Raw genomic sequence first — 26,088 nt, forward strand, 5'->3', positions numbered from 1 at the left:
TATAGAATTGAGTTGTAAAGCAGTTCTAAAACAAATTTTTAAAGCTTATTGCATCAAAAGTGAAATAAATTATCTTTTTTTTTCATCAGTTACATTGAACTTCTTAAAAATACCATTCGTAAGGTTTTCTGGTGTTAGACACTGTTAAAGGCTTTTTGCTAGCACTCTATTTTAGTCATATTCATGGTGGTGCAGATGGTCTTTTCTGCTTCACCAAGTTAATATGACCATGTTATACTGCATTACTGATTTAGCTGTCTAACTGCAGTTCAGCTGGAAAGAATACTCAGTGAGAATTTTGCTTCTTACTAATACTCTTGGGCATGAAATAGAAAACATAAATGAGTAGCTTTTTGCTATTCTTCTACAAACTGTAATAAATGATCTCAAAGTTAAAATCCCTATTTCCTGCTTGTTAATTTGAATATTCTTTAGAGGAGGAGTATTGTTATTCTCCTTCCCTGTATAGGTAGTGAGCTATATGATATGTTGGACATTCAGCTCTCTCCTGTAGTATTGTAGCTAAAACTATCAGGAGGCCCATTCAGAATCTGCCTAGTTTACTACACACTTCCTTGCTCAGCTCAGTAATAATAAAATTTGTCATGAAGCAAAATTCATGGCCCCAGGCATGCTGTCCCAGTGTAGAGTAGAAGGGTCAGCGGAAGCTTTCCTGGCCTACTGTTTATGGGGTAAAATCTTTTATTTAAAAGTGGACAACCCCTGCTTTGTGTAGGTATGATGTCAGAGCAGATGAATTTCTGCTTACAATACTAAAACATTTTTGACATGCAACCAGCTATTTACTATAAATATACAGATAATGTTACATTAAAATCCTTATGTTTTATTGAAGTTGAAGACCAGATTGCCAAGTTCTTCTTAATGCTGAGTCAGAGATCTGTATAATTGTGGCTTGCTAAGAGGAACTGAGGAAAGCAGTTGAGTCTGAGTCACAATTCCAGCCTTACATTCCACCTCCTCCTTTCAAACCTTGCTTCAATGAATAAGAAATTTGCAAATGAGTTAATCTGTTATTCTCTGTGCCATCTCAGCTAACCCTTAGACTTTCTAAACAGTAGAACTCAGTTCAAAAATATACTGCAGATAAGAAAGGACACTTCTAAACTGTTTGCAGATCTCCAAAGTCCAAAATTCAAATCTACTTTTCTTGCCTTCTGAAAGCCTTTTTAAAGTCTGTCTCATATTTTGGGAGATCAAAGGAGAAGATATTTAGAATTCATGGAAATAAATTGTTTTGGTTAATAGTTTTGTGAAAAAAGTGTAGGAAAAAAGCCCATTTTGACAAGAAAAATTAATAGCCTTGCTTTTCCATAAGTACTGAAATGGGAAATTTTAACATTAATTGAAAATTGCAATTCTTAAACACTGAATACCATCATATATATATATATATATTTTTTTTTTTGTCAGGGAAAAAAAAAGAATAATGAAAGTTGGTTCCGAAAAGACCTTATTAACACTTATGAATATTGTTGCAAATTTTCTGCCCCATAAATACAAATTTAATTTTTAAATTGGGGTATTCCAGCAAAAACATATCTGAATAAGGATTTCTTTAGTAACCCAACAGACTTGCATGGCAAGTAATTCCTCTGTCTGTTCTGTGCAAGCATTCTGTTACAAGGAAGGGAAATTATATTTGGCCTGACATTGCCTTGCTACAGTGAAGATACTCCTCACACTTCTAGTGATGAAAATGTATTCTTACATACTAGACACAGTGGCAAAGTCAGAGAAACACCTACAACTAGGAGAGCTTTACTGTCACTACAATTTCTTTAATGGTTTCAGGATACTGGTAGATGCTACATGCTCTCCCAAAGTCCGTTTAGCCCATGTTTATGCACATGGGATTCCCGGTTTCCTATCCTGAGCATGGCAGAAGGGTAGTGCTAAGAGATAGCAACTGGGAGGTCATGATGGCTCCTCAAAGAATTGCTCAGCCAGTTTTTGTAGCATCTCTAGTAACATTGCTACTTTCATGCTGATGCAGAGAAGTAGTTATCCAGAAACCAATATCTGAAGCTGCTTTCAGATAAGGCAACCAAAGGGAAAAGAAGTGGTAGCTGGTCTCAGGCTCCATAGCTGGGAGCTAGACTTAGTCTATTAGACTCTCAACCTTCTCTAGATTTACACTTTCCAAAGTCCGATCAAAGGAGGTCAAATGCACAAAAAGTTCGCACAAGATAAATAAAGTGAGGTGTAGAAACTGTCACAACTGTTTCCTGGTATGACGTACCACCTGTCCTAGGCTGAGAGGTAAACCAAACTCTGAGCTGCCTATGTTCTGGTACAACCTGTTAACTACAGTAGAGTGTTGAAGAAAATCAAGTCTTGAATGGTTTTATCACAGTGGATGATTGGTCTGGCTATAATATGAAACATATGTTACTTTTTTGGTATATAAGATTAAAGAATACAACATACATATCCACAAAGATCAACCTATTCTAAAAAGAAAGAGATTTCCTTGGCAAGGGCAGGTAAGGTAGGTTGATTATGACAGACTATGCTTCAGAGCATGGATTAATTAAACTATAATTTCCTGAAACTTCCCCAAACAATAAGCAAAATTACTTTCATGAAAGGAGAAAAAGTCAGCTCTTTACTGAAAGATTTTCTGATAATTAAGTGCCTACTGTCAAGGAATTTTCAGGATGTAGGTTATCAGAAATATAGACACAGGCAATTATTGAATTGCTGCTCAAAGGCTTGGAAATGCCATCTAACAACTCATGCAACAGACTGAAGGAAACAATTGCTTTGAGAAATGCAATCCCTAAACGCTAGCAGTCTAAAGTAGCAGCAAATACTTCAATGTACTCTATGCAAACACTGAGGCATGTGATGCTGCTTTATTTTCGACCTGGGCTCAGCAGGCCTTAGGACACAGAATTACAGCAAGAGCTGGTGATGTTCTTTTTCAGTTCTTTTCCCCCAGATGTAGAGACGCATACATAAGTGGATAATTTTCTGGCTCTGCTCATTAAATTATCTTCATTTCTTTTCAGGCAGGAAAAGGAAGGCATATCCAATTATTAACTTTAGAAGCTTAAATTTATAATTGTCAGACATGGCATACACATTTTTTTTTTTAATCCTCTGGCGTGGTCTACTTTAATTTTGGCACTTCAGTTCTTCTTTTAGTTTTCTCTAAAATTTAAGGTTGCACTTGAGTTCTATTAGTATTAGTAACAGCAATCTTCTTTATATTCCTTTGTAAGTGAGAAAGTTGTTTTATCTCTGTGCTGGTGATAGCACATTTTTGTCTTCAGGCTATACTTCTCCTAAAAAGTACTATTGCGAATGGCTAAGAGAATAATATGGTTCCAGATCCTCCTTTGAGGTAGCCTGTCAAAACGTGAAAGGAATGAAGTCTCTGGCTACATGTTGGACTATGCTGTGTGTGGTTGACCAGCGAATTTAGTCTGAAAAATGTTCTTAGTGTCTCTTTCAAAAGATGGAACAGTTAAATCCTTGGATGTTAATATGAACCTGTACATTTACCTATCTGGTTTTCTTCCTATTTGTTGAAAGAGGTCATGTAATTAGCTCTTGTTCATTATGTTACGATTATAGGAGTTACACTGGTTTTGTGAAAAAGCTATAAAAAAAAAAGAATTTTTGGTCCTCTCAGAAAGAGACTTTATTTCTTGCATTTTTATTTCTTAGACATAATTAAAAGTGGAAAAGAAGGAAAAAAAAATAACTGCAATGAAACAAAATAGCAAGCATCACAACAAATTATATCCAAAGAATTTATCAACTAGCACAATATTTTGCTGTCTTGCTGAGAATATGGTGGGTTTTTTGGTAGCTGGAAAAACTAACTCATTCCATCTACTAAATCAAGTTCTCAAGAAATTCTCCACCCTTCATTACCTTGGTTGCCAGACTTCATAGAATGAAAACTCTTACTTTTGTCTGAGACAGGAAGCCTGAAGAAGTTCTCTTTATGACACTGAATTTATATACTGCTAACAAATTCCACAATGTGTTTTGTCTCATATATTGATTGAAATTTTTTAAGCTCTGCATACAAGAAATTTCAGTGATAATAAGCTGAAAAGTATCACTACATTTGGATTTTATATGTCATATAATTATACTAAATTTAATAGTTTAGCTGTTATATCTATAGTTTTGCAGAGATAATTATTCAGAGAGTAGGAGCAAGAGCTATATTTCGACTTGTACTCTTCTAGAATGATATAAAATGTAATGAGATCTTGAAATAACAGAACCAGAACAAAGCAATAAGAGGACTTTAGTAGATATTTAGAAGATAGATTTACCTGAAGAAGAGCCACTCGAAAGGTTGTTACCATCTGAAATACAATTGAACTAGATTTACAAAAAGCTTTAGCTTAAAAAGAAACAGGTTCAAAAAATAAACAGACTATTAAGAAAAGAAGATAGAATATCAAATTTCCACACATTTTAGAAGCAAATTCAGGTAGCTTGAATTTATATACAATATATGTAATCTGCAGAAGAATTGTTCTAAAAGTACATTGCCTTTTTATTTGGAAAATTTAAGAACTATTCCATTAAGAAGTACTTTGATAATTACTAAGTTTGTTGCATAGATCAATATATTTTTCCAATTACCAAGTTTTAAAGTTGGCTAATGTTTCAGAGAGAAAACTAAAGCAGATGTATCCAGACTAAAGTGCTATATCTCATGAAATGGAACCTCTTTTAATTTCTTAGTTATTATTTCTTTCCTAGGAAATGCCAGTTTTGTTTGGAAGAAACTTATTGAAAAGTTGAAGAATTCGTAATCTCCTTAGGAAGAATAGGCTTTATTCACTGACACTTGTTCAGGGTATGACCTTAGAGAAGTTTCATATTCCTGATAGGGGTCACTTTTTTCATGTCTGCATGGGAAGAACTCCTCAGACTATGTTTCTTTGCCAATTGCTTTCAGGTCTTTGAAATGCCCAACTTGCCTGGGAGCTATGCTCCTTCATATATTCAAGTAATAATGATAGGATTTTATGCCTGAGAAATAAGACATGGTGGTGGTAAACCCCCTTATTTTTATCTATAGATCTGTTTTGTTTGCTTACACTAAAAAACTACTCTGTGTTGAATAATACAAACAACAAAGCATATTCCTTATGAGCAGTGTCCATCTGAAAGCTTCTAAAATCCACTTAAATATTTTTTCTGCTATCTAGTAGTCTTCTTCATCTAAGCTTAAGATACCCTGAAAATTTTGAATCTCCCTCTTCAAGGTTAAAATCTTAATTTAACAAGTGCACAGATGTGTTAAGTTCTCTCTGCTAGTACTTATTATGAATAATAGAGACCTATGTCTCTCTCTTCCATCAGAGAGTGATGCAAAACTCACTGCCTTTATAGTTTCCTGAGGGTAGGTATTACAATGTTGGATGACTTTGCAAAATCCTTATCCTAGCCTTCAAGTTACCTCACAGAACCCACCTGTTTTAAATGTCCTGAAAAGAACAACTAGACCTATTAAAAATTCATAAAAATATAGGACTGGAAGAAACCTCCTGGATCTAGTTCAATCCAGGGATCCTTTTCATACTCACTGCTCATACTTACTATGCATTTATTTAAATAGCAAAGTGAAAATTTGCAGGGTCTCTGCATAGCCAGTGTATTGTCAGCTTGTGTTCCTTTTCCTGTCCAGTGTGCACAAGTCACCTCCACTGACAGCTACTGAAAGCTGTGTCATTCCCTCTTTTTGGTTTGTAATCTCTTTAAGCAGAGATTGCCTTTTTAAAATTGACTGTTTGTACAAGATACAGCACAATAGCTCTGTGATCCTAGCTGGGAGAGGCTGTAATGCAAACACCTAATTACAGGGGCTAGAATCCAGGGAGGCTTCCTTTCTAATCTGAACCCTAACAGTAGTTGTCATGAGGAAACAAAATATAGCTACCTCACTTGTGTTTCTCTGTCTGTAAAAGAAGACTAATAGAATTTATTTATCTTGGTGGCTGATCTGTTAATTAGGCTTCAGGTGTTTGTGGAGCACTGAAGGTGAAAGTACCAGAGGTCCTTCTGTCTTTCACTGTTGATTGCTGCTTGGTTGTATTCCTTCGCTAAGAGTTTAACACTGTCTTAGTTCACGTAACATTCATTGCAATTTACAATGCAGACAAATACACATATTGACACTGAAGTTATCAGTACTATGCTGCTGGTTGGCTAGAGAGAAACCTTTGTCCTCCTGGAAACAATTTTTCTTGACTAGTGCTAACTTATGATGAATTTGCTCCCAGTGGTGCAGCTAACCCTGTCCAGACCCTGGACAAATTTCTCATCACATTTTGGGCAAACTCAGGGGGTTACTATTGCTTGTATGTGGTATGTTTTATGTTGCAAACTTGTATGCATCAAACAGTATACTATTTTTTATGACAATGTTGCTGTCCATATATATTTAGAAAAAAATACATATTTGCCTCTCACTAAACTGCTGTGCTTACTTACATAGCAAAGTCCTCTGCACAGAGGAAAACAAATACCATTTTTTGAGTTAACTCTTTGACTTAAAGGAAAAGCCTGGTTTGAATTTCAGTTGTGCTTGTTTTATTTGTAACTTCAGTGGATGCAGTTGTAACTCCATTGCTAGGACTGGAATAGAGCCAAACTTGATGAAGTGTAAGCACCTTGAAGGAACTCCTTGCTTGAAAGGTTTCCTGATAATAGTTTTAGATGGTTTAAGAATATTGTTAGCCTGCTCATTTTCTCTGAACCTTATCCAAAAAGTATGCACTTATTGGATGTATAAGAGATTGTCTCATTTCCTTTAGAGAAAGAAACCCAAGACATTATTCCAGGGTGTCTTTAATAGGCTTATAGATTTTGAAGTGATAAAATGATAAGACAATCCCCAAATATCCCTCTTTGGCAGGATGCAATTATGTGCTTAATCAAATAACTTTCTGAGCTTTCTCACATGAGATAATGAACACTGTGTTTGTGAACCAGTATTAGCTTATAGGTTAGTACTTCTAGCTAGTAAAAATGTTTTGATGTTAAATAAATAAAACTTATGATAAAGTTACCTCATCTGACTTTAGTTATTTTAGCCTACATATTACTAGGAGTTTTGCCTTGGAAAGGGCTGGAGTAAATATTAGAAAAAGCACTCATAGGTCAGTAAAGATGCAGCAAGCTGTAGGTGGGGCAGAAGACGAAGACAACTCAGAATTAAAGTTCCAAGAGGTTTTTCTCAACTTGTGCATATGTGTACTTTACAATCCTGCAAATGGTCTACTTTGAGTAGAAAATTTATAGCTACATTCTTCATATCAAAGTCAGTATCCTCAAATCTATGACTTTGTGTCAGTGTGAAATGGCTGCTGATTTTCTCTGTGTCCATTCTGTGTCATGATTAATTTTGATATTTTGCAGTTACTAGTTTTACAGACACAACATATTTGACAGCTTTGAAGAACAGAATCAGATGCCAGGAGCAAATATTAATGTATGCCACCAGTTCCTTAAGTTTCTGTAAAAGTTCCTCATCAAATTGGTGGAGTGGATGAACATGCCAGATTGGAATATTTGACAGATTTGGGAATAAAATTGGACACTTACATTTCCTTTCATCAACAGATGACTTAGAAGCCATATTTATATACAGAAGTTATAGTAGCTTAACACTTTATAATAAAGAGTTTAATGAAGTCTGTACAACACACTGTAGAGGAATTCTTATTTTGGTTAACAGCTGTTATTAGTAGACAAATTTAAATGATAATTTAGTAGTGTTCACACAGGTTTTTTTGCTAAACTGGTATAAAGTCACATCTTTTCTTAATTTAGTTCTTTGTTGACAATCTACAGAAAGTTTTTTTTTTTTCTTTTAACAGGAGTGAATTCTCTTTTTCTAAAAGCGCCTTGCTAAATATCCATTATTTATGCATTATTTCAATTGGAGTTGAAAATTTTATACAACTTTGTACAATTATTAGATTCATTAAAATTTATGAACAACACTTTTGGGAATAATTTTTTATCATCATAGTGACAATCAAGCAAATGATATTGTCTTATCAGATGTGACAGAGAACAGTCCACAAGAAATGCTAAAGCACAAGTACAAACAATTTTTATGGCTTAACACTTTAAAAAACCCTTTATTATGCTAAACAAATATCCTTCCACTTAAAAAGCAGATATTTATGTCTTCAAGCATTTCACAGATAAAGTGAGGTGGAGTAAAGATACTAAGTGTTTTTATATTTGAGCATAGAAGTTAATTTCTGGAATTACAAAACATTTACGTGATGTAAGAAAAGGCAACACAGAAAGCAAACAAATTTATTACAAGAGATGAAGTAAGAATGAAGAGAATTCTCATATTTGGAAATGAGACAAAATTTAGAAAGAGTGATTGGATGATGAATGGACATCTATAGTAGAAATCACTTTCTGTAACTCTCACTTTAACTGCACATTATACAAATATATCCCCACTGGAAAAAGATGTTACGCAGTCATGTAATAAGTGCTTACAGAAGAAATTTCCTCACCTCTCTGAAAATAAGGCGTAACGGATATAGTATTAAATAAATTTGAGTAGAATTGTAAACAAAAAGTTATGAAAAATGTTTTGGGATTTTTTTTTTCCCCAGAAGGAAAGAGTTATATATGAACACAGACTTCCTTTGTTTTACTAGTGAAATGTCATATCTTGAAAAATAGAATTGTGACAAAACACAAAAGCAATGAACAGAAAAGAGTGAAAAATCAGTTGGCTGTGATTTAGTTTTTTACAAATTTGATGCATGCTGAGATTTTCCAAAATTTAGATATTTGATTATGCAAACATTGATGAGACTTCCATAGAGAACAGATGATATATTCTTGCAAGGAAGAATAAAGAACAAAAGAATCAGCTGTAACGATTTTTACACTGCTATTTTGAAGCCAGTATCTTCACTTTTCATGTTACTGCCTATTCAGCTTTTTGCTGCATATGAGATAGGAGCTCTTGAGCACCAGACTAGAAAAAATTCTATTTGTACTCAAATGTGGTCATCAAACTACTGGCAACATACCATATTTAAAAAAAAACCCCTACTGTTATTGTAATCTGCCAAACCAATGCTGAATTAGAACCTAGCTGTGTTTGTGATCGTAACGGCACATAACAAAAGACAGCATCCATGTCGCAAAGAGCTTACAAATACTATTTAAAATATCTGTCAGTATTCAGCTGGTAAATTTTTAGTTTCCTGCATATCCATAACTAAATGTAGTCTCTGAGCTTAACCTAGCAAATGACAGTTTCCTTCCATAGATCTTTAACTTGTTCAGAGGATCCTCAACCTTTTAACAGATCAGAATACATCTTTTCTATTAGAGCTTTTGAAAACAGAATGCACTGTGTGTACCACAGGAAATGCTTTTTTCTTACACTGTGTTAGATTTCTGTCATGAGGAACACTGTGGCAAGCAGTCTTGTTCAAAACTATTGTCTGCAGCAAGCAGGATAGATGCTTTTGGAAAAAGCAAAGGTTTTTAAAAGTTACACTTGATAAATATGATGTCAACTCTTAATATATCAATTAGAGGAAGAATGACAGTATGGAAGAGTTATCTTATTTTCTAGGGCCAGGAAAATAACTGTAATCTTTTTGTTTCCTATTCACTTTTAGTTCTCTCCTGCAACCTGACTCAGTCATTTTTATTTGCTCTCATGTTGAAAAGGCATTCTAATATGAGAAAACTCAATCTAAGGAGCCCTGGAAAGAAACCTCTCATGATCAGTGTACTTCTGGGTAGATGTTAATGCAATCTGAAATCTTTTGTCTTTTGTCATTAGCTGTTGCTTATCTTGGTTGTTTGTCAGAGATGTTCTGCACTTGTTATACGGCTGGTTCCCTTGCTATTTTTATTCTCTAAATTGGTTGCTGGATTTGAAAGGATTTTGTTTCCTTGTTTTTTTTTTTTCCCTGAACCAGTACCCATTATTGTCCATTTTGTGTGTGATCCAATGAAAACAGAACACCTGCTTTACCTGTTGATGTATGTACTAAATAGAGTAAGATGATGAAAAACTAACTTCCTCCCAGAGAATCTACTGTTTGTATTTCTTATCGTGGGAATATGACTTAAAACTGATATTTTTACTAGTAAACAATCCACCTTTTTTGGTGACTTCTTTTGTTGCTTGTTGGTCTCTCTCTGCCTTTTCTAAATTTCAAGGCTTTTGTTTGTTTTAATTCAAATCCACTGTTGGCCTGTACTCAATATCTTGCAGTTATTTCTGGATGTTTTGCACAGGTTGGCCTCTTTCTTGAGAATTGTCTCTGCCAAGAAGAATTTTTGGATATGTAGCATATTTTGTATTATCATTCTTCCCATCCTGCCCACATAACAGTCTGCTCTGAAACCACAAGCAACTAGGTAGGAGTAAGCCGTGTGCCTGCTCTAGTTTCTGCCAGTTTCTGGCATCTGGCTGTACCCACTAGCAGGAAAATGGTTCAAGTCACCTTCCTTTGCCTCCTTTTGCACCTTCATCTTTCTCTATTACATAATGAGCTTGGAGCTCCACCTATTCAGTTTTCAAGAGCTCCCGGCAAGGAAATCCTCTGTGTATGTCAGGCATAACTACTGTAAAACAAGAGAAGGATGTTTTGTCTAGGTGCTTTTTTGGTGGATATCCTCTTTAGCGGCTTTTCACTTTAAAATACGGCAAGTGACAACACTTGAAAATGTACAGTGATGTATTGCAGATAGCAGAACAAAAAGCTCTTTTTCAGCACATGAAGCTCTTTTCCCCCCCCCGACTAGTATTTTACTTTCTATTTTGTCAATAAAACCACAGTAAGCATAGACCAGCTGAACAATTTTATTTATGTTATAAAATTGTTTTTTAAAACTAGGAAGTAAAGTGTTCAAAATTCACGAAATCATGTCATCCTGAAATAGAAACAGAATATGAGTGGGGTTTACTTGATGTAATTTAAAGCATTTTTCTTCTGATGCAATTTCATAATTTTTTTTTCTGATACCCTTTAATGGGATTTTTACCATAACATTACTAGAAAACATTACTTGCTGTCTCAAGACAAATAAAAAATACTGCTGTATTGGTTATTCAAAAAACCTCTGCAAAACAGAATAAGAAAAGGGAGTATAAAAGCACAAGATTTTAAATATGTATTGTAAAGAATAGTTACAAAAGCTTTTTTTTTTAAAAAACGTGATATTTGGTGAACAATAATAGTTTGAGACTGCTAGTTTTCAGTAACGGGGATTTTCCTTTCCACAATCTTGTATCTTCTGCTGTTGTAGAGATATAGGGACAAAGGTGGAAAGACTTTGGCCCATTTGGAGTATTCAGTCAGAGCTCTTTCTCCATGCTTAATGAGAATTGTATTTTTAGAACTGCAATTAGTTATAGAAGCAAATGTTTTAATAATGTGAATGATTTGACAATATTATGAGAGGGCTTTTGGTTTATAGTCACAGAGCTTTTTGTCCAGAAGATACAGTGCAGAAAGTCTAGATCATGAAGAATGGCAAAGATGCTTTTATCAGAAGGAGCCTGGTAACGCTGCTATATGCACAGCTGCAGCCCTCCTTCTTACAATCTTCGCGACATAACTATCAGAAAAAGTAATACAGCATGTCATCACTTCAGGTAGTACATAGTGCTTACATTGGGAAAGTTTTCCCCTCACTTCTCACAGTGAAGATCGTACCAGTCTTTGTCTCCTATCTAGAGAAAGTTGAAGTGTTGATTTAGTAATCAGAAAACTTAGGTTCCAGGTCCCTTTATCGTACTAACATTAAAGATTATTGCACTGTGAAAAGGTATTTTCCAACTGTTGCTGAGCCAGCAAGGGGAGCGTGTTAATGCTTGCTGTTAGAGAATGCTGTGCCTTACTAAGAGCTTGTACAAATGGGGATGTGTTCTGGGAAATCTTGTAGTAAGAACAGATTACGTGAGTGCAGATGCAAAGCAGAAGGATCATGTGCTGTTGCTGCACAGAGTGAAGGTCAGCAAAAGAGCACACGTTGTGCAGATAGTGGGACAGAAAGCTACACAGTCTAGCTGTATAGGAAGTGGACTTCTGTTTTGTGTAGAGTTTTCTGATTTTGGCAATACTTATGTTCCAGAGTGTAATGAAAACAAAAGCATTTCCTGTATATCCAAAAAACTTCACACCCTTCATGACAATGTAAATACTGCAATTTGATAAAATCAGGATGTTTAGTTATGTTTTAACTTTACTTTTCCACATATTATAATTTCTAGTCTAATTTAATCAAACTTTTCACCAACTGGAAAAGAGAAATATTCAGTTTTGAATAGGGGAAAGTGAAATATTTGGGGAATATCATAATGCTTTTTTTTTTGCCGTTTTCCATTCATAATCCATTTCTGTCAATGGTAATGCACTTCTATGAAATGTTTTACTTTGAATGAATTCATATTTCCTAGCAGTACTCATAAGATCCATGCTGTTAGTACTACGGAAGATCGAATAGATTATCTTGACAACTTTATAACAAGTTTGTTACGTTTAACTTCTTATCATTTTGAATTCTATCTTAAATGAGTCAGGCAATGGGGACCTGATTTCTTTGGTATCATTGCCCAGGTTAAGAGCTCTCTCAGCTAAGAGCAGAGGTAAGCAGAGAACTTGCAATGAGTAACTTACGATTTACAAGTCTGGATGGCAATATTGGCTTGCACTTCTCAGGAGATGCCACATTCTCTTCATCTGTTACATATTCAAAGTTAATAATAAACATCATTGCTACTCCCTCTTGATTTTTCACTGGAATTATGTGGGTGTTGCAAATGAAGGAAGATCCTGCAGATGGAGATGAAGAAATACATAAATTAAAGGAAACTTCACTATTTTTTCATTCTAGTAATTCCAGTTATACCAACAGATAGTGAAGATTATTTCTTTGAATTTAATCATTGAGCATCAAACACATTATTCTTTAATTTAAGCAGGAACAATTTCATAGAAATAAATATATCTTTTGATAATTTATTAGATTATTACCTCTTCCAAAGATCTCTCTTTTAAAATGTTGATTTTACTTTTTGGTTTTTTATTCACTGGAAATACCTATATGGACAGACTTGCAATATAGAGACATTTAGTACCAAAAGTAGCAATGCGAACGCTGTTCCAACCACAACACTAGTGAAGAAAGCAGAACTCCATTCTTCTAAATGTCAAACATTCTTCAAGCTTTTGGTTCTATTACAACAGGATGAATCATGCATTAAATATTTATGTGTGTAAATATATCACTATTCTTATTTTAGCTCTCAGTCTTTTGTGGGTTGTACAATGCTGTTTAGGTTTGTGTTAAAATTATATTTGTTATCTCATCCTATGGAGTTTTACATTCTATCACAAAAAACTTCTAAACCATGGTAATAATTTTCAATCATTTTCAGAAGTATTTTACTTAACTGTCATATACAACTTGAACTATGAATTTAAAAGTGCCCTAGTTATACATGTAGAGCACACCCAGCTTATACTGAAGCGAGCAGAAGGTGTAATTTCTCAACACCTCTGGTACTCAGGGTGTTCTTGTTCAAATGCCTAATTACAGATTTGAAGAATGCTTTGTGTTAATTCTTCCAATATGACTCTTAAGAAGTTTCATTTGACAAGGTCATTAGTTTTGATTTAATTCCTTCTCTTAACCTAACAAAACATAATGGTTCCAAAAATAATGTGATTGCTGTAAGCAATACAATAACGTGGTAAATGCTTCATGCAAACACAACTGTGAGATGGTGTCTTTCCATGATAACTAGGGACTGGTTTAATGTACATCATCTGCAATTCACGCATGCAAATGCAGTGTTCACTGAAACTTGACAGGCTGTGCAATTTAACAAAAAGAGATCCTGATCTGAGTTACACAAGAATAATTTTTTTTTTTCCCATTGAGGAGAGAGATAGTAAAGATTTATATCATTATCAACAAGATCAGATTCTGGCTCCTCATATTTAGTGTAGTACTTGCCATAGTGTTGTATATAAGGCAGTTTGAGCTACATATAAAATTGACATGCTGGCCTTTCAAGTTTTGCAGCTGTACCTCCAATCCATTTAATAAAACAGTTAAGCTGTGGCACTTGCCACAGTTGCCATGGTTACAAGCTCAATGACTTTAGTAAACAGAAAATAAGCAATTTAAAGCTGTTCCATTAGAGCTAAAAATAGAAGTGCTGCAGGCCAAGCATTGCAACATAGACTGGTTAAACAGAGGCTCTGAGGAGAATTTAGAAACAATCTTTGTGATTTTAGCTAACTAATAAAAATACATATTGAGTTTAAACACTCAAAATTATATGTATTGATTTGCGTGGAAGGAAATACTATTTCATGATGTAGGCTATATTTTGACATTCAGATTTATAGGTTGAGCACATATCTCCCAATTGGACACCTTTAACAGAAGGGACTGTAGGTGGGGCTAGGCTGAGGTGTGCATGGCTTTGAGGAACACTGAACTCCAGTGGATTAAATGTTTATCAGTTTTTGCAAATAAGGATGATGAGGAGCCTCAGACTTCTTTAAAAACTTTTCTGTTTTTGAAGACAAGGGTGTTTCAGCTTTTGGAGTGCTTCCCACAGTGCTAAGTAATGACACTATCTCCCATTTATGTAGAACATTCCGCTCTCAAGCATTTACAAACCTCATTTGTACTGGTGCTGGGGATTTGCATCTCTCGGGAGATGCAGAAGCTTTTTAAGAGTCCACAGCTTAAGAACGTGGCAAAAAGAGCACAGTGTTAAAAATTTAAGCTGTATGTAGAAATATTTTGGGAACAAAAAATGGGACAGATTCATGTCTGGTATAATTCAGCATAGTACTTTTGAAGACCAATTGCACCAGCAGGCTAATAAGTCCAGCGTAGTTCATCAGTCTGAAGTTTTTCCAAGACATCTCAGCTTTTTGAGAGGCATATAATATTTACTTTGTGCAAATGACTGGAACTGGAATTCCACAACTTAACCAAAATACAATGCCTGCTACAGTCACTGTTAGTGTTTGTCTTTAGTACAGAAACTGTTATCTGCTATATGCTTATCAGTATCTATTGCTACTGAAATGGTGGCAAGGAAATACGAAATAACAAGGAATACCTTAGAGTGACTGAAAAATAAGAGTTGAGTACAAAGAAAGAATACTAGCAAATTCAAAAGATAAGCTTTGAGTTGTTGGAGTTGATGGCAATAAAGAAATATTATTAAGTAGCTTGTTTATAAACAATCTTATTCAGTATTTGCACTGGCATTCCACTGCTTTTCATTGCACTCAGCCTCAGCATGTTTTCCCTGTTTTGTCTCTATACTGAATATTTCAAGAGCAAGCAATGCTTCTGATGTGCAATAAAAATTGTAATGAAGTTTCTGGAATTTTCATTTCTCATCTAACAGCACAGGGCAAGGGGATGATATAATCAGAATAATTATTAACATTCTACATATGAATATGTAGAATGTTAATTCCATATGCAGCAATATATCTGGATTTTCTCAAGATTACTATTGAGAAGTAATAATGAAATATTCCTATTGTACTCTCTTGTTGTCGGCATTGGAGGTGATAAAGAGGAAAAGCTGGATATTTTCTCATCAGCTTGAATTCCATGGTTATAAGGCCTTGTCTTCTTTTGTCTATGACATTTTAAACCCACTCTTTCATCTAGTTAAATTAGTGGCAAAATATCCATATCTGAAGAAAAGATTCTGCTCCCCTATACGCTGTGTGGATATGATTATGATTCTGTAGTCACGTATTCAGCAGTATGATTTCACAAGACCAGACAGGATGATGTGAAAAAAATAACTGCCAAAATATACATAAGTGACAATAAATATTTAAGAAACAAAGATTTAGGATATATTGGGATTATATAAGTATATATTGCACCGTTTGAGCAGTTCTGGTAAAGCAAAGCCTATTTAAATATCTGTATGCATAGTGCTTAAAGTTTACTTGCTTCATGAGAGCAGTACAAAGCAGGCACATCAAACCAATTAATCTGGTTCATAAAATCTATTTACCTTTCGAGTGATTTTCTATAGAGGATTTTAGGACAGATTTTTATCAGGCTGCATCTTCTAGATACACTGCAGGCATTTTTTTGAATTGTAATAGCTCTGTTTATGAGCAATTGGGAGAGGACAATACAACTAACACAACAGTGAAGGCATTTCAAATTACAAGAGTCTCCATTCTCATACACAAAACTCTGACAAGCAAACTTTGAAAAGTGACACATCTCAAACAGCTACTTTGATTCAGCCTTCCTGGGAACAAAATTTTCACAGGCCATTACATACATATGCTATGCTCAAAGGATCTCTGAAAAATGAGACACTGTGGCATTTAGGTAATTGTCCTAATTCCGCATAAGCCACACGTTTCACACAACAAAGACCCTTGAAAATCTTTTGTGGTTCTGCAGGATGGCTCTGCAGCCCTGTTGGCCTGAATGACTCTGACAGTCGCTATCTGCATTTCGTCATTAAAAAATTCAGACTCCCTCACCTCAGTACAAATTTGAGGACTGCCTTCACTGGGGCCGATACCTATTCCAACATATTTTGGAATCAATCTTGGCTCCCTGCGCTAAAGCATTTATAGCTTCTCAGATATTTTTTCTTACTAGGGCTGCTGTGGACAACTGACTAAGGCTTTAGAAAGAAAGATGTTGAGTATGTCCTCTGTGTGCGTATATACATTTCTGGACAGGTTGATCTCATACAAGAGTTTTCTAGGATTATGACAATTGTTTACTGCTGCAACCTACAAATAGTCCGGTGTAGGTATCTGTACACTCCATGGCCACTTCTGCTCATTTAAAAGTGAAGGTGAGATGGCATAAATCAAAACACAACAACAGCTTGCCTACTAGAATAAGAATACAGTTAAAATTAGAAGCAGAGATACTGTACATGTTTCCAGGGCTAGGCAGTCCTATTCTCTGTTTGAAGACAGATTTGAATGAAACACTTCTGCAATGTGACAATTTTATGATAATACAGGGACAACAGAAGGAAGCTGGATCTTCTTTGCACTTTTATTAAACAATTAGCATGTTTATTTTGGAAATAACTACCCTCCGCTTTTGATATGATTCACATTTTGTCATCAAAATAAGTGCTCAAAATGCCTTCTCTTGGAGGCACAAACTTAGAACATATTAGCGACAAACATAGTTTATACCCTACATTTTAATTTAAAATGTTAAACTATCAATTATAGTAGAAATGCAACTGAATACATTTTATATTAAATTGTGTACTAAGCTTATTCTTAATTCTATCAGCATTTTACAGAAAAGAGCAGAAAAGTCTGCCTAGTTCCCATTTGGTTAGTAATGAGGTGAAATATGTATTGTTTTCATAGGTTCATTTTTGACTAGTTACTCAGGCACTCTGAGTCTGATCACTGTTATACTAAGTAGAAACTTAATATTCCTCAGTTAAGAAAAAGTAGACTTCCATAAATACAAAGAACATCATGTAATAAAACATAACCAACAATATTTGTTATCTTGTGTTCATATTTACAGCCTTATTTGTCCTTTCACCATGGCATGGCTCATGGGGATTGCCCAATGTTAATATGAATTTTTTGGGGGAAAGAAAAGCGAGATAAACTGAGGGACAATTAATCTGGAAGATCAGAAGGCCTTCTCTTGACTTTGCCCATCCTTCATGGAGTCTTCATCTATGGGATGGGAAGCCAGGATGTACCTTCCTACTATCTCCTTAACTTCCCAAATCTAATATTCTCTTCCTCTCTAATGAACAAAAGAAGCATCTCTCCCTACTTCTTCCAGATTGGGACAGGTCTCCAAAAGTTGGTTACTCTGTTTATTCGGGTGCAGGGCAATAGTTGTCTTGGAAGAAAGTAAAGGGAATGTAATGAAATTAAATGTATGCTCTGGTCTTGGGAAAGGAAAGATTGTCCTGCTTCGTGTGCACATTCAGGAAGGCTGAGGCCATGGGTTTTGTCCACCACACCCAGCATAGCAAATACAAATAGTAACAAGCCTCTTAGGAGCATATGAAATGCTGATAAGTCAAGTCTTGTTCTCTGGCCCAAACTACTGTTTAGAATCTATTTTGTTGCCAGATGCTGGCAGATAAAGGATGTGGACATGCTCCTTATATGGACCAGTGTGGTAGGGTCACAGATACTGTGTGGTAGATGGATTAGATGGAAGGCAAGGTGGAAAGTGGGATACAAAATCTTGCAAAATAATGCTGTCTCTTGCACACTGCTGATAAGCAGAATACTCTTATTTGAAGCAGCTTCACGTGTGAGCTTCTGGAATTGTGACCTTACTCCCTGTTGGTCCATATTTACTTTCAGCCAAACTTTAAAGAAATGGAAGCAAGCCAAAACTTTTTTTTCTATATGTTGTCAAGATTCTGGTAACAAACAGGTTAAAACCTTGTTTTAGCAAGCAAGTGCTCTCATCAAGCTGTGAATGGTGCTGAAGTATGACACCTGAAAATGACTGGTTGTAATTTACTAATGAGACCAGTAAAGCAAAGCATCTTGTATCCTTGAAGAGTTAGAAACAAAGAAAAGGAAATTGAAAGAAAAACAGTATCCAGTGAATATTTGCTCTGCCTTGTGTGATTTCTGTGACTATCACTGAAGAAAGTCCTTTTCTTTTATGCTTAAAATTCAGAAGCATATTTACCTCCAATTTGAGGTCCACTCTGAACAAACAGGGTACTTAGTTGAACTTTTGTTGGCATTTAGAGACAGTTGCACTGAGGATGTATATTGAATATTCAATCGAAAGTTTGTCAAATATTGAGGGATGATGTGTACTGTGATGTGGGGACTCACCATGACCAATCAAGGGCTGAAAATCTATTTGTGTTTCTATTTAGGCACAAGTCAGGAATAATGCAATGTATCACAGGGAATTTTGTCTTCAGTGGTCTTACTAGAAAGGTTTGTTTTCTTTCTAAAATCATACTAACAACTCTATTTCTGTACTGTTAAGTTGAAAATAGTCATGTGACATCCTGCATAATTTCACATGATGTTACGTGTTTTATCCAAAGCTGCATCAAAAATGAATGAAGAAACTAAGGGTAACAAAAAGAAACTCACTTTCACAATTGAATTAGTAGATAACAGCCCCACAATATCAAAATGTGTCTAGTATACTTCATGCAGAACTTTGAATAATGGGTTGTACAATTCTCTTTATCTTTTACCTGTGCTGTGTTTTTATGTCACCATTTTCCAGTTCCATCTGACTGAAAACGAGGTACCTTGTGTGGCAAGAATGGGGAATTCACAAGCTTCCCATTAAACATTCTGCAGATGTATCTATATAGCTGTCTCTTTTAAAAGATTCATTGGAGAGAAGAACTAAAAATAGATGGCAGGTTGAAATGTATTATATCCCTTTTCAATTGAATCGCTGTTTTTAAGGGGGATGAGTAGAGACAAGAAGAGTATATTTGGCTGATATTAGGGAGCTAACAGTGATTAAATAAGACCTGTTTCCTTTGACATTTCACTCCACCCTCCATATCAAATAGATATCCATTCTATCACTGAAATGGTTGCTGATACCAAGATCTGATTTACAGGGGTGATGTAGGTTTTGTAAGATATTAACTTACAGTGTTTAGCGGTGAGGGAAGAATTTTTAAACTAGCAAACTAAGAAAGAAATTACCCTCTGGAGTCAGTGGACAAGTTCATTATTAGACTGACCTATATAAATATCTCATTTTCTCTCCCTTTAATCCCATTTATAACATAATTCAATAGCTACATAAATACTGTTCTACTGCTCACTCCAGTGTTTCTTATGCTACTGCATGGACAAAATTATCGCTAACCTCCTAATTATAATATCTACACCTACGCTAATAGATCTATGGTGATTAATTGTAATGCTGAACACATTTTATATGAGAGGATAGTTTCCTACTGCTGTGTTGTTTAAGCATATATAAATGTGTACAGAAGCTATAGAGCAATTAAATATTTGGCAAGGAAAGAAAAATGAAATGAAAAATAAACAAGCAGTGATGCTATATGTCTATAACATAGAGACCAAGAAAAGAGCATAGAGTGAGAAAATATTGAAAACTATTCGTTCATGGAAGGATAAAGACTTATTTAGGTTCCAGGCTGCGCGTAGAATAATTTTTAGGAAATCACAGCTGGTGCAGAAATTGCAGGACAGGCTTTTTTCTTTCTATCTCAGTTCACTTAAAAATACATTTGAGTTTTGTCAGAGAGGGTTTCTCTAGAGTACAGACTGAAGTCAGAAGGCCCAGTTCCTACAGTCAGTCTTGAACCCTCAAACCGATCTTTCTCAGAGGTGCATTCGTGGACATGCATAGTGGGGTGAAAGGTGGGTCTGAAATTGTTTCTGAATGGATTCTCATTACTGGCAGTTTGCAAAACTAGTATGTTCAAACATGAGAGTTACCTGGAATCATTTAGGGCCTAAACTTAGTCTAAAATCTCTATTATACATTGTCTTTTTCTTCCTAAAGAATAAAGCAAGTAGTGCTGCCTCTGAAAAGCTATGTCTCTGTCTTGTTAATGAGAATATTTCTGCCTCTGCATATGCAGTTAAGTATCTTGTGCCTGGTTCCTTGCACCTATGTAAAGCCTCTGAGTGCAACACACACAGTGTATGACCAGCTGCTAAGCAGTCAGACATGAAAGGTCAGGGCAGATTGCATGAAAGGTTACATCTCTGAAAAAAATTAAGTCTGTAAACTCTTTGCAAGTTGACTGTTGAATAACTGGGTTCTTTTGTGTTATAGATCTTAAAGACTATTGAGTGAGAGAAGCTCAATGGTTTTCATCTTGTTTTCTTAGCATAAATGCTTGATTTTATGGACATTGGTAATATAGTTGTAGTGAATGCAAGATATACTACACTTGATGAATTTCATAACAGATTTTTTTACAGAAAAACAAGCAACATGGCTATTTTAGAAAGAGAGAAACTGAAATGTTTCACTTAGAGATTTTCAAAATGAAATATTTATTATTTAAAGGACAATATTGAAAAGTGATTTTTATACATTGCACAAGCTATTCCTGTGAGACAAAACTAATATTTTGAAATGTTCATTTCACTGAAAATACATTAAAAATAATTTTCAGGATTAATGGTGATTACAAAATCCATTGTTTGCTTGGCTGCATGATACACTTGAGCTGAGGACATACTAAAATAAGAGCTTTTTTGTTAGGTACTAAAATGTGGATATACTTGAATAAAGTTTTATGTCTATTAACAAAAGAGAACCCAGAATGTAATGCCATAAAACATGGAGCATCCCAATATATGACAGCAGACAATAAAAAATTACCAATGATGTCCAATGTCACTGGACATAGATCAGTACCAGTTAAGAAGGGTCAGTGATGAAATATCAGATTCTTTTCTGATAAAAAAATGTAATAACTTAGCCCAAGTAGTAATAATGAAGCTCTATGAAAATGAGTTTGTTATACTATGTCTCCATTTGTAGCAACAGGCATTTACATATTAGTTTCAGTCATTTTCATTCATTTTTCAGTCTGTGTCATAACAGAGAATTTTTAATTAGGAAAGGTCTTAGCAGTAGGGATTACATTAATTCAGTGGAATTACATGAAATTAGAATAATTTTGAAAACAACTGGATTTCCTTGTGAAAATGCTTTGACATTTTTCATTCACATTTTCAGTAAGCTTATTTAAAGCATAGCACTCAGCAAATACCAGATGTAGAGCTCAATGTGAAAAACAATGGTAGGACACATTTTCTGTCACATTTTTAACAGAAAAATAAAGAAATACAGAGCTTTAATGTCTATTTACAAACATTATGTGATGATTTAATGATAAATATACCTTAAACATAAATAAGCTCTACAAAAACTCAACTAGCTGACAAATAACAGTTCTAGTTTCTTGGTTTTTTAGCTAGTTGGCTAAGAGTTAGCATGTATTTCATTGTATGTGCTAAAATTGAAGATGCCTTTTTTCCTTTATTTTTTCATTCTCTCTTTCTTTCTCTTGTTCTCTTTCTCTTTTCCTCCTAGCTATTATTTTCTAAACCCTCATTAGAAGCTATGCACCTCTGGGCATTCAACTGAGAAATGTCTTATTATGTTCATGAGAAAAGGGAGCTCAGGTTTGTTGAATATTGTCCATCTTGCAGAAAAAGTGCAGAATAAGACATTTTTGTGAAAGTAACCTCATTTATTTCCCCAAATTAAACTACATAAACTATTTTAAGAACTAATTGAATAACCTTACAAAGCAGAATAGAAGGGGAAAAAAAGAGAAAAAAAAAAAGGCCAGAACTCCATTTTAGTAATTTGTTTCATTCCTCCAATGTATTGGTCCAGAATATACTATGAAGTAAAGGAGCGATCCAGATTCTCTTCTCACTTACACTGTGCCATTTCAGGGAGATTAAGGGTTTTTTTTATTATACAGTTCTTAATGGATATCAAAAAAAAAGGAGGCATTAAATGGCCATACAGTACGAAGGGTGATATAGAAAAGCAGATTAACAGCAGCTCCCTTGAGGTAAAAGAGAAATGCTGTCATTGCTGCAAACATTCACAAGTGCAATGTGCATCCAGGTCCATTGATCAAGTAGGAGGAGTAACATTTTCTAAATACAGGTGCCTTTCTCATGGAGATCTTACCCTCAGAAAATCATACTCTTGGAAAGATGCTTTATAAGAGGTCATGAGTAGTTAGAAATACACAAGACTCAAACTTGTAGGGAAAAAATATAATTATTCTATACAGCATCAGATGTAAAGTATGTAAAGATGCATTATAGTACTTAACTGTAAACCAGTCTGAAGGGAGTGAACAGACAGACAGAAAGTGAGGGATTCTTGTTGTACGAAATAGCTGTCATGAGGTCCTGGTAACAAAGACAATTATCTGGAAAACCTCATCAGTGAGAAAGCCAATCCTGAAAGCTGATGGGAGTAGTCAAGCTACTGGGATAGTAAAACAAGCAGATGTAACCTCCTAGTACAAACAAAGTAGCCAAAAGAGATGTGGTATTCTGGAGTTCTTGATAACACAAAATTGTGGGATGTTGAATGCATATTAATAAATCTGGTGGAAGGTCTACATACTGGAGATTCATCAAACACATTAGTAAAATATTAAATTTTTGTAAAAAAGAAAATAAAGTTTTCTAATGGAAAGTCTCCATGCCAAACATGACGTATTTTTAATTAAAGATCTCATTAGTATTGATAAATATGAATAACTTACTGGACTAGAAGTTCATGACTGCCCTAGGGGTGATTTTCATGAGCTGATTGCAGTCAGTGTAGACAAACAGAAAACAATCCCAAGCAGTAAAACGGTGATTATTCTAAATGAGTAATTTTCTATACTTGAGAAAAAAGTAAGTGGAAATAATTGAGAGGAGAAATCAGACAAATATATGAATGAAAAGTTGGAATTCTCAATGGAAATATTAGATAATAAAAAAGTAATCATTCAAAGATGCTGCAAATCTTAGTGGCAAGTCTGTCTGCATTGAATGCAAAAATAAAGGTAGCAATTAGGAATTAACAGGCATATAGTGAACAGAGAAACGAGAAAGTAAATACACATCACATCTGTGGAAATTGAGAGGTATGAAATATAGACAGTTGATAGAGGAATGTGACAACATTAGAGCAAGACTAAGGAGAGTAATGTAACTATGTAACTACATTAAGCAAAAATAATTCCAATAGTGAAAGTCCATAAAAATCCCAGTAACAACAGTTGTAAAATTGTTAATAAGTATGTGATAATTATTATGCAACAACCAGAGAGATACTTTAAGAAACGTTTCTGAAGTGTGGTAATTCTTTGCAAGATCCAAAACATCAGCAAACATGGAAAAATTGTAATCAAAGGTCTAGGTTTGCAACTCAGCAGTCTACAACTCTGATGTAACCTCTTAACAAATCTTGCTGGGCAAAGTTCCGGAAGGTTGGCACAATACTAATATTGTGCCAGCATTCATAAAAGGGATACAGTATGGCTCTGTACAGATGTCAGTACAGAGCCTGACATCAATTCTGAGCAAAATAATGAAACTTGTGATATTAGATTAATTTAATAAAGAATACCTGACATGAATATAATTAATGTCACTCCGTATGGTAATGCAGACATTATTAATGGACAAGAAATTTGATTTGATGATTATATTATTTGTATACAAAACCAACCAAGTAGCCATTGCAGACATATGCTTTTGTAAGGTATTCTACTGATTGCTATACAATATTCTAATAAAGTAATAGCACTATACTTATAAAAAGCTCATTACATGGTTTAAAAATTGACTGAGAGCTTCAAAAAGTCATGAACAGAGGATCACAGTTCAATGTCAGAGTTTCTAGTGAAAGTCTGCAGAAATGACCACAATAGCATTAATTTGCTTTGAAAAAATCTGGAGAAGATGTAAAATAACTTCTATGAAATATATGGGTGCTTCAAAAACTAGTTGTGAAGTAGTGTGCTGGTTTTGCACCAAGGTCAGTGAAGAAGGAGGTGGAGATAATTTGAAATGAAGTTAAAGTTAAGCCCAGGAAGAGGGGAGGCATGGGGGGAAGTTGTTTTTATTCTCTCTCATTATTCTGCTTTAGTTTTATTAATAATAAATTGAAGCAGTTTTCCCCAAGTGGAGTCTATTTTGCCTGTAACGATAACTTGAATGATCTCTCCCTGTCCTTATCTCAAACCTCAAGCTTTTTGTTATATTATCTCTCCCCTGTTCCCTCGGAGGGTGAGGAGAGTGAGTGAGAGGCTGCATAGCTTGGTCCCAAGCAGGGCTAAACTACAAGTGGCTAATGACATAGTAGTGTCAAAATAGAAGAAGTTGGATTATTCTGTAAGTAGGACATTAAATGCAAACAAATGCATTCTGAAATGGTAAATTTAATCATACAGTTATAGAACCAGGGCATGCAGGCTGAAACTAAAGAATGGTAGCTATATCCTGGAATGTAGTGTCTCACAAAAGAAATAATAGGGTAATATGTAAGAACGGCCAACACAGCCTGCATAAAGAGGTAGAAGAAGCCAACCTTTCCCTATGTATATAGCACTGGAAAATCTGAAAGTAGATTACTGCATACATTTTCTGGCATCTGAATTCTTACAGAACATAAAAAAATTGGACAGGTCATAAAAAAAGAGCAGAGGAATAGCATTCTTCAGAAAATTCCTTTGGTGAATCTTAAAGATGTCAATCTTTGTTGTTTAGTGAAAAGAAGTTTGAGAAGTGACTTGCATTGCAATCAGTTACTTCATGGTAAGAGGAAATACAAATGAGCTGTTGAGACTAGCAGAAAGGACCTAAATGCCTGGAAACTGAAAACAAATAATTCAAGCAGTATCCTCTGGAATGAACCATCACAGGAAGGAGTAGTTCTCCCTCTCTGTATATTTTTAGATGAAGACTGGAAGAAATAGACAAGTCCTTTTAATCAACAAAACCTATGTACTGTTCATCTTTATAAAGTTCTAATGTTTCTTCCAGATATCTCATTTCAATTGAAAGAAGAATTCAGTGCTTCCTGGCCCAACTTTGCTCTGAATACACAGTCCTCCATAAACCAAGATACCGCCTCTCCCCTGTACTTGGGAATAAAATTTGATGTGCTTGCTTAGTCAATTGGTAGAATTTAAAAAGCCCTTCCTTATGTTGTCAGATTTCTATGTTCTGACCTTAGCAAGAAGTGGGATCACATTTCATCAGCAGGCTTTGGCCCATCCTAGGGTTATGGTGGCACAGCAGTGAATTAAATTCACAAGGCATGATTCCTAACCTCTTTCTCTCTCCTGCTGATGGACACAGCAGCAGACAGCTGTGGGATGTGCATGCCTGGTTTTCACTCAAATACATCAGCAATACTAACTCAGTACTCTCCAGGGCAATGTATGCGAAGGTGTTGTGCCTCTGTCTTCATTCTCTCCTCATCAGGAAAGGGCAGTGGTTCCTGACTCTGACCCTCCCTGTAATGGTTGCTGGAGGATGC

At 35.0% G+C, this 26,088-nt stretch overlaps 1 protein-coding gene across 3 annotated transcripts in view; it reads right to left on the reverse strand.

The window, feature by feature from the left end:
• The window catches only part of KCNH7 (potassium voltage-gated channel subfamily H member 7), a 236,445-nt gene that overhangs the window by 85,399 nt on the left and 124,958 nt on the right, over positions 1 to 26,088 (reverse strand). For 2 of the 3 annotated variants that reach the window (XM_086751371.1, XM_086751370.1), the window contains exons 3-4: positions 12,687 to 12,842; positions 4,320 to 4,352 (exon numbers count right to left, since the gene is read on the reverse strand). In XM_086751371.1, the coding sequence (XP_086607497.1) occupies positions 4,320 to 4,352; positions 12,687 to 12,842 (189 nt within the window). Of the gene's footprint in view, positions 1 to 4,319; positions 4,353 to 12,682; positions 12,843 to 26,088 lie in introns of all 3 variants that reach the window. The other variant, XM_086751372.1, reaches the window with a different exon arrangement.

This window comes from Chlamydotis macqueenii, chromosome 6 (genome assembly GCF_036417535.1).
Source record: "Chlamydotis macqueenii isolate bChlMac1 chromosome 6, bChlMac1.mat, whole genome shotgun sequence".
Taxonomy (NCBI): domain Eukaryota; kingdom Metazoa; phylum Chordata; class Aves; order Otidiformes; family Otididae; genus Chlamydotis; species Chlamydotis macqueenii.